Here is a 14,288-nt window from a genome sequence, read left to right as displayed (position 1 = left end):
AGTGGTCAATGTATTGTTTATTGAAAAAGATAAAATTTGGCTACACAGAATTTTTTTTTTTTTTTTTTTTTTTTTTTTTTTTGAGATGAAGTCTCACTCTGTCACCTAAGATGGAGTGCAGTGGCAGGATCTCCACTCATTGCAACCTCCGCCTCCCAGGTTTAAGCGATTCTCCTGCCTCAGCCCGTTGTGTAGCTGGGTTTACAGGCGTGCGCCACCACGCCCAGCTAATTTTTGGCTATACAGATTTTATTGTTAAAAGTAAAAAGTATGTGTAAGCTTTGCTTTGCAGATCTTTCAGGGAGCACCAAGTATTAAAATACAAATAAATTTTAAGTGTGCAAAGCGGTTTATTGGGTTTTGATACTCTGTGAGTTCAATTCTTGTCCTCGGTAACCTATCACAGGACCTTAGTCTCTATCAGTTTGTTCTTTGTTTCTATTGGAGAATTGTTGAAAATCGACCTACTTCACAATGTTATGGAAAATACCAAATTTAAGCGTCTGTAAAAAGATATCATATATGCATGCTAAAGAGTATAAACATTCTTAAAATTTATATAAGGTAGTATATAGAGAAATTATTTGTGAAGCTTTTAAATAATAATTTTTAAATTTAGGGGGTTTTTGATTTGATCTTACAACTTTTATAGTTTGTTTTCTAAAACACCCATAGTGCAGAAAAATATCTTAGTCATATTATGTTTACCAAATTACTCTTACTCTTGCCTTTGTAAAAAAATAACTTTCGGATACTCTCTTAGTTGTCACAACATTCAGCATGTAAATTCAAAAGTCTTTATTGAATCAGAATTCCATCTTATATTCTTAAAGAATGGCTACTTGAATACATTTTTGAATGGATACTATTGTTGTTCAGATTCCTAGTACTGTATGTAAAGTATTAATAGCAAAGATTTTTATTCTTACCTTAAATAATTGATGTAAACAATACTACAGCATTTTCTAAAGCAATCTTAACTGTAGGTCCCAAAGGAAAAAAATCTAAGATTAGTGCATCAGAGGTGATATTAATATCAAGAGTTTTTAGAGACTATTTTAAGTAACCTCACAATTAAGTATCTTGGCATTTTTGCAGAAGCTTCAACAACACGGACAATGAAGTCTCGCCAGGCAGTGTCACGTGTCAGTCGTGAGGAACTGGAAGACAGATTTTTGCGTTTGCATGATGAGAACATTTTACTGAAACAGCATGCCCGCAAGCAAGAGGATAAAATTAAAAGGTTATGATAAAAAGCTTTTAGCTTTTTTTCTTGACTCAGTAAAATTTGAAGGGTATAGTATTTTATAAACTTAATTGAAAACCCCACCTTGAATCTTTTTTGGAACAAGCCAGGATGTAAATAAGTACAATTTTTAAAAATGGAAAATCTTGCAAACTAGAATAATAAACCAAAAAGATAATGAGTGTTTATTATGTCTGAATTTGCTGTTTAAAAGAAAAAAGCTAATAGCTAAGAGTGCCAGGAGTATATCATATCTATAAATAACTTTTGGTTTAATATTTATAGTTTAATAAGCAAATGGCCAAAGCATCTGTGTTTTAAATTTCTTGATTTTAAAATGAAAGTTTTAAAAAGTAACTAACTATTCTAACTTCTTAGAATGCACGTTCCCTTAAGATTTGGGGTTTACTAATGAAAACATCACTTCAGTCTCTGGAACATATTTAACTTTGCTTGGGTTATACTAGATTCTATATTGATTTCAAAGAGTCTCTACTGTTTCTGAAGAAACAGTATTGTCACTTTTGATTTATGTGCAAAAAATCTTGGCAAAAATGATTTCTTAAGAGTAGATACTCTTTCATTCTTTTTTATTCAGAAATGCTGTGCCTATCTTCTGAAGGGACAGCATTAAAAACAAAGTGTGTTCAGATGTGTAATCATGAGCAGGTCTGTATTCATATTTATGTTCTAGGTTCAAAGAAAAGGTGAGACAGCCATTGAAGAATGAAAATAGGGTTTTTCTGCTTAGATTCCATCCTGAGGAGGTGGTTCCAGTTCAGTTTCTACTCTGCGGACTTTAACAACCCACTGACCTGCTATGTGCAAGCCTTTTACTTTGAGTTGGGTTTTAGTCATGATGAGGGGCTTACTTGCCTGATTCCTTTTCTGACTATTATCCCACACACATCAGCCAGTCAGAAAGAGGCATGTAGTCGGTTATGACCACCTAACAATTTTTTTCTTTGTAAACCTAATTGGTCAGTAAAAGAATTGAATCCACATATTTGACCTCATTAGTAATTTGTCATAGCCAGAAAATAAAAAACAACTTAATAATGAGCCATGTAGTTTAATGGGAAAAGGACTGATCTAGGAATCAAGTTGTATGTATGCATTCTGTTATCTCTCTGCCACTAGCCTATGGTATGTTCAAGCCATTTAACCTCCTGGAAGTTTATTTTACTTAGCTATGAGAGTAATGATCCAATGAATAGTATGACCCAAAAGCTCTAAATTCCTCTCAATCTCACACCACTGACTGTGACCTAGATACATGGGTAGAACTGTCTTTAAATTTATCCTTAAGAAGTAAATAGGCCGGGCACAGTGGCTCACGCCTGTAATCCCAGCACTTTGGGAGGCTGAGATGGGCAGATCACTTGAGATCAGGAGTTTGAGACCAGCCTGGCTAACATGGTGAAACCCCATTTCTACTAAAAATACAAAAAATTAGCTGGGCGTGGTGGCGCAAGCCTGTAATCCTAGCTACTCAGAGGCTGAAGCAGGAGAATCGCTTGAACCCGGGAGGCGGAGGTTGCAGAGAACCGAGATCGTGCCATTGGACTCCAGCTTGGGCAATAAGAGCGAAACTTTGTCTCAAAAAAAAAAAAGTAAATATTATTATTTTCTATAAATGTAGATTTTATAAACTACCTTTTTATTTTTTTATTTTTTTTTTTATTTTTTATTTTTTTGAAAGGAAGTCTCACTCTGTTGCCCAGGCTAGAGTGCAGTGGCACGATCTCGGCTCACTGCAACCTCTGCCTGCCATGTTCAAGCGATTCTCCTGCCTCAGCCTCCCAAGTAGCTGGGATCACAGGCGCCTGCCACCACACCCGGCTAATTTTTATGTTTAAGTAGAGACAGGGTTTCACCATGTTGGCCAGGCTGGTCTCAAATGAACTCCTGACCTCAGGTGATCCGCCCACCTTGGCCTCCCAAAGTGTTGGGATTACAGCCGTGAGCCACCGCGTCTAGCCAAAACTACCTTTTTAAATAAGCACTCAGACTTTGCCAGATCACGTATGATTCATTAATATGATAAAATAATCAAATCCAACAAATGGAATGTATGGCTCTTACGAGACAAACACATGCAGTCATGTTCCTTGACAAAGTTTATTTGAGCATCATTTGAAGAATTTAAAGATCCCCTATTGATGTGCTTTTCCTGCCTTAAAAATTAGGGTCGTTTATTTTTCTCTGGTTGTTAACTGCCTTTTTACATTAAGTCTGTGTCTTTCTTTTGAATGTAATCTATATCTGTGTGAAAGTCTGTCTGTAACAGAAAATTCAGATATTTAGGTTGACATCTCAATTGTATGACAACCTTACTTTTATGCACAGGCCATTGGGTGGGGCTTAGGACCCTAAACTCATTAAAGGACTAGGTAGGGTGTGTGGCCCTCTTGGACTGTGATACCTGGCCAAATTTCCCAGTGATATATCATTCTCAGAATTAGGTGGAAAAGGAACTAATCCATTGATTATTTTACTAGAGTGTTTGTGGTACTCTTGGATCTTGGTTTTTATTATCCTATATCCTTTATAAAGCATGCTTAATGGATGTGCCTCCAGGGAAGGAGAAAACAATCTTAACTGATTATGTTATGCATAGCTCTCCCTGATGCCACATGCTGTAGGCCGAGTAGCCAGAAGTGTAGATAGACATGTATTACTACCGCATTTACAGCAGACTCCGCTTAGGGCAGAAAAAAGGTTGTTCTGTGACATCCCAAAGCTATTAAGGATTTTTTTATTTCACTTTTGTTCCCTTAAGTAAAAGCTTCTGTCCATAACCATGCTAAAATAAAGCAAAACCCATTTAAAGAAAAATGAAGTGTGTTTTATTTTCAATCTCCTGTCTGGGTCTTTATAAAAATAGATTCACTATAAACTAGAATCAGCTATTGAAGATGTGCGACCAATTTTGTAAAGTCTTGAACTTGTGTCTCTCATCAAAGCCACCTTTTCTTTCTTGTCCTGCCAAGATTTTTCCATTCACTGTCAGGCATGTTTTCCGTACGTGTATATTACATCACCCCCATGTGCCCTTTCTGTCTTTTGTTCTTTCTAACCAGTTTTTATCAAAACTTAAAAGAATCAAGGGTATTAAACTCCTGATATGTCAAAAGCACAGTTTATGTCCAAATTTAAAGATAGCATTAAAATGATGCTTTTGCATCTAATTATTTTTTACCATTAAACACAAGTGTTTCTTGAGCACTAAGCAACATTTATTGGTGCATTTTGGTTTCCTTTGGATTTTTCATTGGGCTTTATATGTGTGCATTTATGCATTCTAACATTTTTGTATTTATAGTGTGTCTTAATCCTGGAGAAACTGAAAACAATATATTACCTAAATGCTGCACAGTCTTAACACACTTTTCAAAAGTTTTAACTTACTGTGGATTGCAGATATAACCCACCACATCCACAATCTGTAACTACACTCAACTGCATACAGCATTCCTATATAAGGTCATGCGTTAAAAATTGCATTTCAGGAACATATGGAGTAAATATGTGTCCTCTCTTTACTAACCTTAAATGATAAGCCTTAGGAAACTGTTATTTGTCAGTGCTATAAAGCAGATTGTTGCCCAGTGGTTTCAATTATCATCAAAGGATTCTTCACAGGCAGTAATAGTTACATCAAAACCTGAAATTTATTATTCAGGTTCTGCACTGAAGTCTTCACAGTGATTATGTTCCTTTCAACAGAATGCATTTTATGCTGACTTCTCACATTCCTTTTCATCTTTTTATTATTTCCCCAGAATGGCCACCAAGTTAATACGGCTAGTTAATGACAAGAAAAGATATGAGCGGGTTGGTGGCGGCCCCAAGCGGCTCGGACGAGATGTGGAAATGGAAGAAATGATTGAGCAGCTGCAAGAGAAAGTTCATGAGCTTGAAAGACAAAATGAAGCCCTCAAAAACAGACTGATTTCAGCCAAACAGCAACTTCAAACCCAGGGTTACAGGCAAACTCCATACAATAATGTACAATCTCGTATTAACACTGGACGTAGAAAAGCAAATGAAAATGCAGGCTTACAGGAATGCCCCAGGAAAGGTAAAACAAAGCTTACATTAAATCTAAACTGAAGTCTTATTGGATTGTTTAACAACAAAGAAAAAACACAAAGTCTTACTTCTGTGTTATTCATGCTTTTAAGCGTCTTTAGGAAGAGAAAAATAATTTTTGACTTTCTCTTTGATAAAATAATATTGTCAAAGAAGATTATTTAAGGATCACTATATCAGTCTCAAATTTATTTAGTAAAAACATTCTGCATAACCTTAATGTAAGAGACATGTATGAAACTAAGTAAAATGAGTTGAATTGAGTTTGGGTTGGTTAAATACACTGTACTCAGGCAGGTAGAGAAACCAACTAGTTTGCTTACATATGACCACATTTACTGTATTGAATGATCACATTTAAGTTCTTCATCCAAAGATCATTTCAAAAATTTGCAAAAGTATTGAAATCTTTCTCATTGGATGGCAGTAGCATGACAGTGGCATGTGCATGTAACTAGGGGTTTAAAAAGTTGAGTCCTTATTTCTCCACTTACTAGCTGGTGACCTTAGACAAACCTCCTAATCACTGTGACCCTGAGTTTTCTTTACATGTAAAGTAAAAGCCTTGAAACAAGTGACGATAAAGGTCTCTTCCATCTCTAAAAATGATCATAGGCCAATCACTTTATTCACTTTAAAAATTAATAACCTAAAATGTACCCAAGTTGCAAAGTAATTCAATTGTGTAGACAAGACTCAATATAGAACATAAATATTTCTAATAAAAATTTTCAGTTCTGTTCACCCACAGAGAAACTTTATTATAATGGAACCACAATTCAATAAATATCCTAAGTAACATTTTTAAAATTTCAACTACTAGGAAAGGAAATTAGGTTTTAGTTCTAATTGGTTTTTTTTTTGCAATTTACTTTACATAAAGACCAAACATTTTTAGGGATATAAAATAGCATGTAAAACTTTAGTTTAAATTCTTTGAAGAATTAAAACAAAACAAAACAAAACAAAACATGAACAGAAAGGGAGAAAAATTTGTTGTAGTTTGCTCTCCTAGCCAAAATGTTAACACTATCTTTTCCCTAGATAGAGTTCCTTTGAAGTCAATAAGGCCTCCACACAGGCAGGAGGCAGCTGCAGGATGAAAGGGCTTGGCTACTCCTAGCTATGTGAGATTGGCAATAGACTCAGAATACAACTAAAGTAAGCATAATGAATTATAAATCAGAAAGTACATTCTGCCACTGCTTAACTTTTTTACATGGAAGATAATACTGACCTCAGCCTCATTTTCCCCATGTATAAAATGGAGTAATAATAATACAGCTTGGATAAGAGATCAGGAGATGGTAGCTCCCACAATAATATATTTTACCTTTAAAGTGACCTATCCTCTCTGAACCTTAGCTTTGCCATCTGGAACTGGAACTGGGCAAGATGATCTCTAAAGTCTGCAAGATGTTTTATACTAAATAAAAATAATGTTCACACTAGGCACAATGGCGTACACCTAAAGTCCTCGAGAAACTGAGGTGGGAGGATTACTTGAGCCCAGGAGTTTGAGTCCAGCCTGGATAACATAGTGAGACACTGTCTCTAAAAATAAGTAAGTCTAGGCCGGGTGCAGTGACTCATGCCTATAATCCCAGCACTTTGGGAGGTCAAGGCGGGTGGATCACAAGGTCAGGAGATCGAGACCATCCTGGCCAACACGGTGAAACCCCGTCTCTACTAAAAATTTAAAAAATTATCTGGGCTTGGTAGCACGCGCCTGTAATCCCAGCTACTCAGGAAGCTGGGTCAGGAGAATCGCTTGAACCCGGGAGGCAGAGGTTGCAGTGAGCCGAGATTGCGCCATTGCACTCCAGCTTGGGTGACAGAGGAGACTCGGTCTCAAAAATAAATAAATAAATAAGTCTAATGCCCAGAGTTTACATTAAATCTAAACTGTAGTTTTATTAGTTCACTTAACACAAAAAACACAAATTTTTGTTTCTGTATTATTCATGCTTTTAAGTGTCTTTAGGAAGAGAAAATAAGTTTTGACTTTCTCTTTGATAAAATCATAATATTGTCAATGTTAATTAAAATGGCAATCTAATCTAGTGCTATAAATTGCTGTAAATTCCAGGAGAGTTTGCTGGAAGTTCCTCCCTATAGCGAAATTAAGAGCCACAGATCAGCAGACTCTTAAAAACATGACTACATAGTTTAAATTTCTGCTTACATTTGTACTCTGTTGGTGATTCAGACCTTTCTCACTGTTCAGGATAGAGTTCAGGACATGGAAGTGACACAAAACATTAAGTAGTGATGAATACTTTCTTAATCAGTCTTTATGAGTAAACCTGAAGCATCATTACCAAAACTGACACCTTAACAGGCTCTTCAGGACTACCTTTGAGGCTGAGATAGGCCAGACTTGTCAAGAAAATATCTCAGCCTGGGATGGCTGGCTAAGAACCCTAAAACCCCTCTCTGGCCACAAGCAGCCTTTACCATCAAACTGCTGTACAAATACTACTGTTTTCTGTTTGTGCCTTGTCAGGATAAAGGATGGAAAGCACTGGCTAAATGTGTGATCAATGTAATATAGCAACAATACTTATTGTGAGGAACCAATGGAACAGAGATCTTTGTAAAGCAAAGGTTTTAAAATGTAACCATTGGTAGAGAGTAGAATGATACTAGAGGCTGGGAAGAGTATGGGGTGCTGGGGAGGATGAAAAGAGGTTGATTAATGGGCACATAGATACAGTTAGATAGAAGTTCTAGTGTTTTATAGCACAGTAGAGTTCTGTAGGCAACAACAGCATACTGAATATTTCAAAAATAACCAGAAGAGATTTGAAATATTCCCAACACAAATGATAAGTGATCAAGGTGATAGATATCCTAAATACCCTGATTTGATCGTTACACATTGTATACATGCATCAAAATACCACATGTACCCCACCAATATGTACAAATATTATGTATCAATCTTTAAAAGGTTATAGATAGATAGATAGATAGATAGATAGATAGATAGATAGATAGATATATGACCATTGGCAAATCAACATGAGACTTTAAGTTTTAAGATATGTTTTGAGTATTTTTTATTTCCACTAATAATGTTGAATTTTTTCATGATGTATGTAGGAAAAGCGTAAGAATTAGCATTACTGCCAAAATAATATAATTGGCAAATTCTAACACAGTAAACTATTTTAATGTTTTAGGGAGAGCCTTTTCTATTTTTCAGGATTACAGCAGTAGGTATTGACTGCTTTGGAAAGAGCAAGTAATAGTTCCATTATTCTTGTTTAAATTCTCTTTTTTCTTTTTTTTAAAATTTTCTCTTTACTGAGAATATGCAGAGCAATTAAATCTCACTTTTAGAAAGTTAACTTTTCTAAAGAGAATAAATTTGTTGTTTTGTTCTCCATTTAAAAATCTTAATCATCTGTGATGCTTTATCTACCTTAAACTCTAGTATTTATTCTATAAATGTAAAATAACTCACATAATTAAGAATATATTTTATTTTTAACAATGGGACTGTCTCTGTAAAATTGTACATAATTATTTCTGTAAGAAAAAATATATTTTAAGTGCAACAGGGAAATGTTTTATTTAAAGGAATTCTAGTGGTGATCCATTCTCAAAGTACCTTTTCATAAATAGGGATTTTCTTATTGGGTTGGAATAAATCAAAATGCAGAAAACATTTTTACTTAAACATTTAAGGGCAAGGAATATAAATGAGTAATTAAAAAAAAAAAACCCTTATCACAAGCACTGGGGAAAAATCAAGCTTTTGTAACCTATTTACATTGTTAAAACTTGGATAGAAGAGTGATTTATTTCAGAAATTACTGCAGGAGTCTAAATCTTAAGTTGAATAAAATTATTTCTAGGTAATTTGATTTCTACAGTAGATTTGCAAAATGAGCAATACTTGCTGCTATGTTTTATTTAATGCCTTCTAGTGGCTGAGATCATATATTCCCTTTGGCAATGTATTTATAATTCTGTGTACTATAAAACACATACCTCTTAATACTTAATAAGAGATTTTATTATAAATATCCTTATTATAGCAAATCAAAGATCCTTCTTTTCTAACTTCAATTCTATAATCATATTTTATTACTTTGTTTTTAGGTATAAGATTCCAAGATGTAGATGTAGCAGAAACTCTACATCCCATGTTTACAAAATATGGCAACACTTTACTTGAAGAAGCCAGAGGAGAAATAAGAAATTTGTATGTGTTCTTTTTTTGTGGTCTTTTGAGAACTTTGGTTATTGATAATGTCTTTTTTTTATCCTTCCCTTTCTTTTATTTTAAACCAAACTGGGCTACATATAAACAGTTTGCTCCACTGAAATACAGCTATGTTCTGCAGGGTAACAACAGATATTTTATAACATGTTCTCAGAAAAATGAGGAAAATGAAGAACTTACCCAGCTGCCTCAATGGAAGGATTTATCGAATAGTCTTCTTTATTATAATTTTACCCTCAGAGGAATGGCATAAAGTCTAGTCAGTTAGCAGAGTGTAAGGTTTAGAGGCAACATTTTTATTCCCAGAAAATCACAGGTAATTTTTTTAGATCCTGAATCAATTAGCCCTTTCGTTGGTTAAAAAAAAAATAAAGAATTGGGGAGTGGCATAAAAGTTTGGAGTTATCAGATACATATGGATTTCAGATTTTGTTTTCGTGTGAGTCTATGGCACTGCATTCTTCATCATATCATGGTTTCAAAAAAGTATCATATTTAAAAGTATCATATTTAGCTTACTTGTATCATATTTAGCTTACTTTTCTAGTTAATCCAAGCCTCATGGTTTCAGTGTCTGTGAGTCACACAAATGAAGGTAAGGTTCCACTTTAAGCCTTCACCTGGATCATCAAAAAGTAACAATACTTCATGAGAAAGGAAAACATGGCACACAGTATCCTATTTAAGATAGTTGTTTAAGAATAATATGGTCTTCAAATGTTTCCTTTTGAATATTTTAAGTAGCAATTACAGCAATGATTAGCCTGCAGGAAAATAAAAGACTAGACATAATCTTGTTACCTGATGATCACCTGAAAAGCCAACGTTTATACCAGTTCCGGAGGCTCATTACAGTATGATGCTGCCAGACATGATAGAGTCTGGCATAAATGCATGCCAGAGACCACTAAGTTACACTTGGCAAATTTCCTGCCACCTCTCTCTGAAGTGTTAATTTGGGTGTTATAAGCATATATGCATATATGAAAGAACAAAGGCTTATAAATATTCTGAAGACCAGATTGTGGCATACATAGTAGGTGTACTGCACAATAAATACTTACTTAATTGAATCAAACCAAAGTCCAATCCATTGCCTAGGACCTTATCATAAAAAGCAGTATCTTGCATTATTCTATATGTATTTCCAAATCATCACATTTAATCTGCTACTATTTCACTGTGTGCAGAGGCACTTCTGCTTGCTCTTTTGCATGAAGAACTTTCTTTGCACTGATCTTAACTACTGAAAATTTTTCCTCAAACTACAAGTTCTTACAAAGGCCGTTTATTTCAGGGAAAATGTTATTCAGTCACAAAGAGACCAGATAGAGGAGTTAGAGCACTTGGCTGAGATCCTGAAAACTCAGTTGAGGAGAAAAGAAAATGAAATTGAGTTATCTCTTCTTCAGCTTCGAGAACAGCAAGCTACAGATCAAAGGTATGTTAAAACAGAAATATCACTTGGATAAGGTCAAAATTAGTTTAAAATACTTTATCATGTGCCATAAAAGGATAAGTTTATCTAGTCTGTTTAAAAATCATGTTTCTACTTAACATTCTTCATATAAGCCTGTGCTCGACCTACCAACTGCTGTCAAGAACTCTAGTCTAAGGACAGTTTTCCCTAACCTGCTGTGCTTTTATGCAGCTTCTAATGGGTGGAAATCACCCTCATCGTGTTTTCTCTGTTCATTTACCCCATTTGCCAAGATTGCAGGAAGTTCTGATACCATTATATTATAATTACTGAGAGAAGTACGGGTGACAAGCACTCAGCTGTTGGCATACCTTGTACATTAAGTCCAGCATTAGTTTTTTCAACCTTAAAAGATGGTAATTCCATAATATGCTACCAGTTTGTAATCCTAAAAAGATCCCTAATATTCCAAGTTTGGATTGCAATCTGTTGGCTGTGATAAGATGACAGTAGGACCTGTAGATAGTATCCTTGCTGCCTTTTCATCTATGACATTAAAAAACATTTTTTAAATAATTTCCAACTTTTAAGTTCAGGGGTACATGTATAGGATGTGCAGGTTTGTTAGGTAAATATGTGCCATGGTGGTTTGCTGCGCAGATAATCCCGTCACCCAGATATTAAGCCCAGCTTCCACTAGCTATTCTTCCTGATCCTTTCCCTCCTCCCACCCCTCACCCTCTGACAGGCCCCAGTGTGTGTTATTACCCTGACCTTGTGTGTCCATCTGTTCTCATCATTTAGCTCTCAGTTAAAGTGAGAACATGCAGTGTTTGGTTTTCTGTTTCTGCATTAGTTTGTGAAGGATAATGGCCTCCGGCTACATCCACGTCCCTGCAAAGGCCATGATCTCATTCTTTTTTATGGCTGCGTAGTATTCCATGGTATATATGTACCACATTATCTTTATCTAGCCTATCACTGGTGTGCATTTAGGTCAATTTCATATTTTTGCTATTGTGACTAGTACTGCAGTGAGCATACCTGTGCATGTGTCTTTATAATAGAACAATTTTTATTCCTTTGGGTGTATACCCAATAATGGGATTTCTTCATCAAATGGTATTTCTGCCTATAGTTCTTTGAGGAATGGCCACACAGTCTTACACAGTGGTTGAACCAAATTACACTCCCACCAACAGTGTAAAAGCATTCCTTTTTCTCCATAACCTTACCAGCATCTATTGTTTTTTGACCCGCCATTCTGACTGGTGTGAGATGGTATCTCATTGTGGTTTTGACTTGCATTTCTCTAATCATCAGTGATGTTGAGCTTTTTTTTTAAAAATATGTTTTTTGGCCACATGATGTCTTCTTTTGAGAAGTCTGTTCATGTCCTTTGCCCTCTTTGTAATGGGGTTGACTTTTTTTTCTTGTAAATTTGCTTAAGTTCCTTTGAGATGCTGGATATTAGACCTTTGTCAGATGGATAGATTGCAGAAATTTTCTCCCATTCTGTAGGTTGTCTGTTTACTCTGTTCATAGTTTCTTTTGCCGTGCAGAAACTCTTTAGTTTAATCAGATCCCATTTGTCAATTTTGCTTTTGTTGCAGTTGCTTTGGCATCTTTGTTGTGAAATCTTTGCCCATGCTTATATCCTGAATAATATCACCTATGTTTTCTTCTAGGGTTTTTGTACTTTTGGGTTTTACATTTAAGTCCTTAAATCCATCTTGAGTTGATTTTTATATAAGATGTAAGAAAGGGGCCCATTTTCAGTTTTCTGCATATGGCTAGCCAGTTCTCCCAGCACCATTTATTAAATAGGGATTGCTTGTTTTTGTCATCTCTGACATTTTATAATGTACGATATTTTATTTCCAATCCTCTTTTGCCATTTTTTGGTTCCTAGTACCTGTTCATTCATTTTCTGCTTTGACATTGTGCTTTCAACAATACTTTATCTTTTTAACATATTCTTTCTTGAATTATGTTTTCCCTTTATGGATTTTTTTCATTTCTTTTTTTTTTTTTTTTTTGAACTAAGCATACCCAAAAGGTAGAGAATAGTATATTGAACCCCCACATACACATCGCTCAGCTTTAACAACTATCAGCATCTTGACAATCTTGTTCATCTGTCCCCTCACATTTATTTTCCTAACTATCCCTAGCCAGATATCATGTCACCTCACTCATAGATACTCAACCTCTATTTCTGTCTGAAAAGGAATTTTTCAAAACGTACCTACCATGCCATTATCACCCCTAATAAAAATCACAGTAGTTCTTTGATATTGTCTAATAACTAGTTTATATTCAAACTTCTGTGAAGATGTCTTTCTACTGTTCATTTGAATTGGAATCCAAATAAGGTCTACACGTAGCATTTGGTTATTATGTCTCTTTTATTTCTCTGGATTTTTTTTTTAAACCAGACCTAGTTACTCTATTTATTTTTCTCCTTTCCAACAAGTTTGATATCATACTTGTATGGCTAGGTTCTTATTAGAAAAACCAAGTAAGATTTTCTAGCTTTTCATTTCAGATTCAGAGTTTATTCAACTTTTAACAAACTAAACGTATGTAGTAATATATGAGGAAGCTAAGAAAGGATGCTTTATATCAGACTTGTTAAAAAGAAGTGGACTAAAAATATATAAAAAGCTTTATATTTCATAGATTTATCAGATTAGTCTTACCTCTGAAAACTCTATTCCTAAAAAATTATGTGTAAAATTAAATTATATGAGAAATCCTATATGTCTAGTGACATTATATACCTTTCTAAGTATAAGGCAAAAGAAACATGAATATTTTTGAGAATCATATTTACATTAGGGGATGTAATTTGAACTCTGGCTAAAGCATAAGCTTGAATACCTACAAGCTATTCATATTTCTGTAGGAAGAAGATTTAGATTTGGCCTACTTTAAAAACCAAGAATGGTTCCTTGTGAGAAGCAGTGCTAAAGGACCAGACCTCAACACTGAATATGGTGATCTTAGTAAATGCCAACAGCCATGTTTAAGACACGGTCTGAATATAAAAATTCACATAGGGGCCAAGCTCAAGTTTGGGTCAGTCCACATCTTTACTCAACCACTGAGTACAAGGTTGTCAAGGATTTCTCAAGTTCATATAGGGTAAGGTGGACACTGTGTTGGCCATTCCCTTTTCCAAAGGGATGTGATCATTTAGGAGCTGGTGTTAACTGAAAGGGAAATCCAAAAGTCCTTCAATCCTAAAACTAGAACAACAGAAGAAATAGAGTGATAGACAAGGATACATA

The 14,288-nt window shown here is 35.0% G+C and overlaps 1 protein-coding gene across 8 annotated transcripts in view; it reads left to right on the top strand.

Annotated features, from left to right (window-relative positions):
- The window catches only part of RPGRIP1L (RPGRIP1 like), a 99,903-nt gene that overhangs the window by 4,005 nt on the left and 81,610 nt on the right, over positions 1-14,288 (top strand). For 7 of the 8 annotated variants that reach the window (XM_007993313.3, XM_007993310.3, XM_038008473.2 and 4 more), the window contains 4 exons: positions 1,099-1,243; positions 5,032-5,330; positions 9,452-9,554; positions 10,873-11,016. In XM_007993313.3, coding sequence (XP_007991504.1) covers positions 1,099-1,243; positions 5,032-5,330; positions 9,452-9,554; positions 10,873-11,016 — 691 coding nt within the window. Of the gene's footprint in view, positions 1-1,098; positions 1,244-1,940; positions 4,085-5,031; positions 5,331-9,451; positions 9,555-10,872; positions 11,017-14,288 lie in introns of those variants that run through there. The other variant, XM_038008475.2, reaches the window with a different exon arrangement.

Source organism: Chlorocebus sabaeus, chromosome 5 (assembly GCF_047675955.1).
Source record: "Chlorocebus sabaeus isolate Y175 chromosome 5, mChlSab1.0.hap1, whole genome shotgun sequence".
NCBI classification, from domain to species: Eukaryota; Metazoa; Chordata; class Mammalia; order Primates; family Cercopithecidae; genus Chlorocebus; species Chlorocebus sabaeus.
This window is presented reverse-complemented; position numbering and strand designations above follow the sequence as displayed.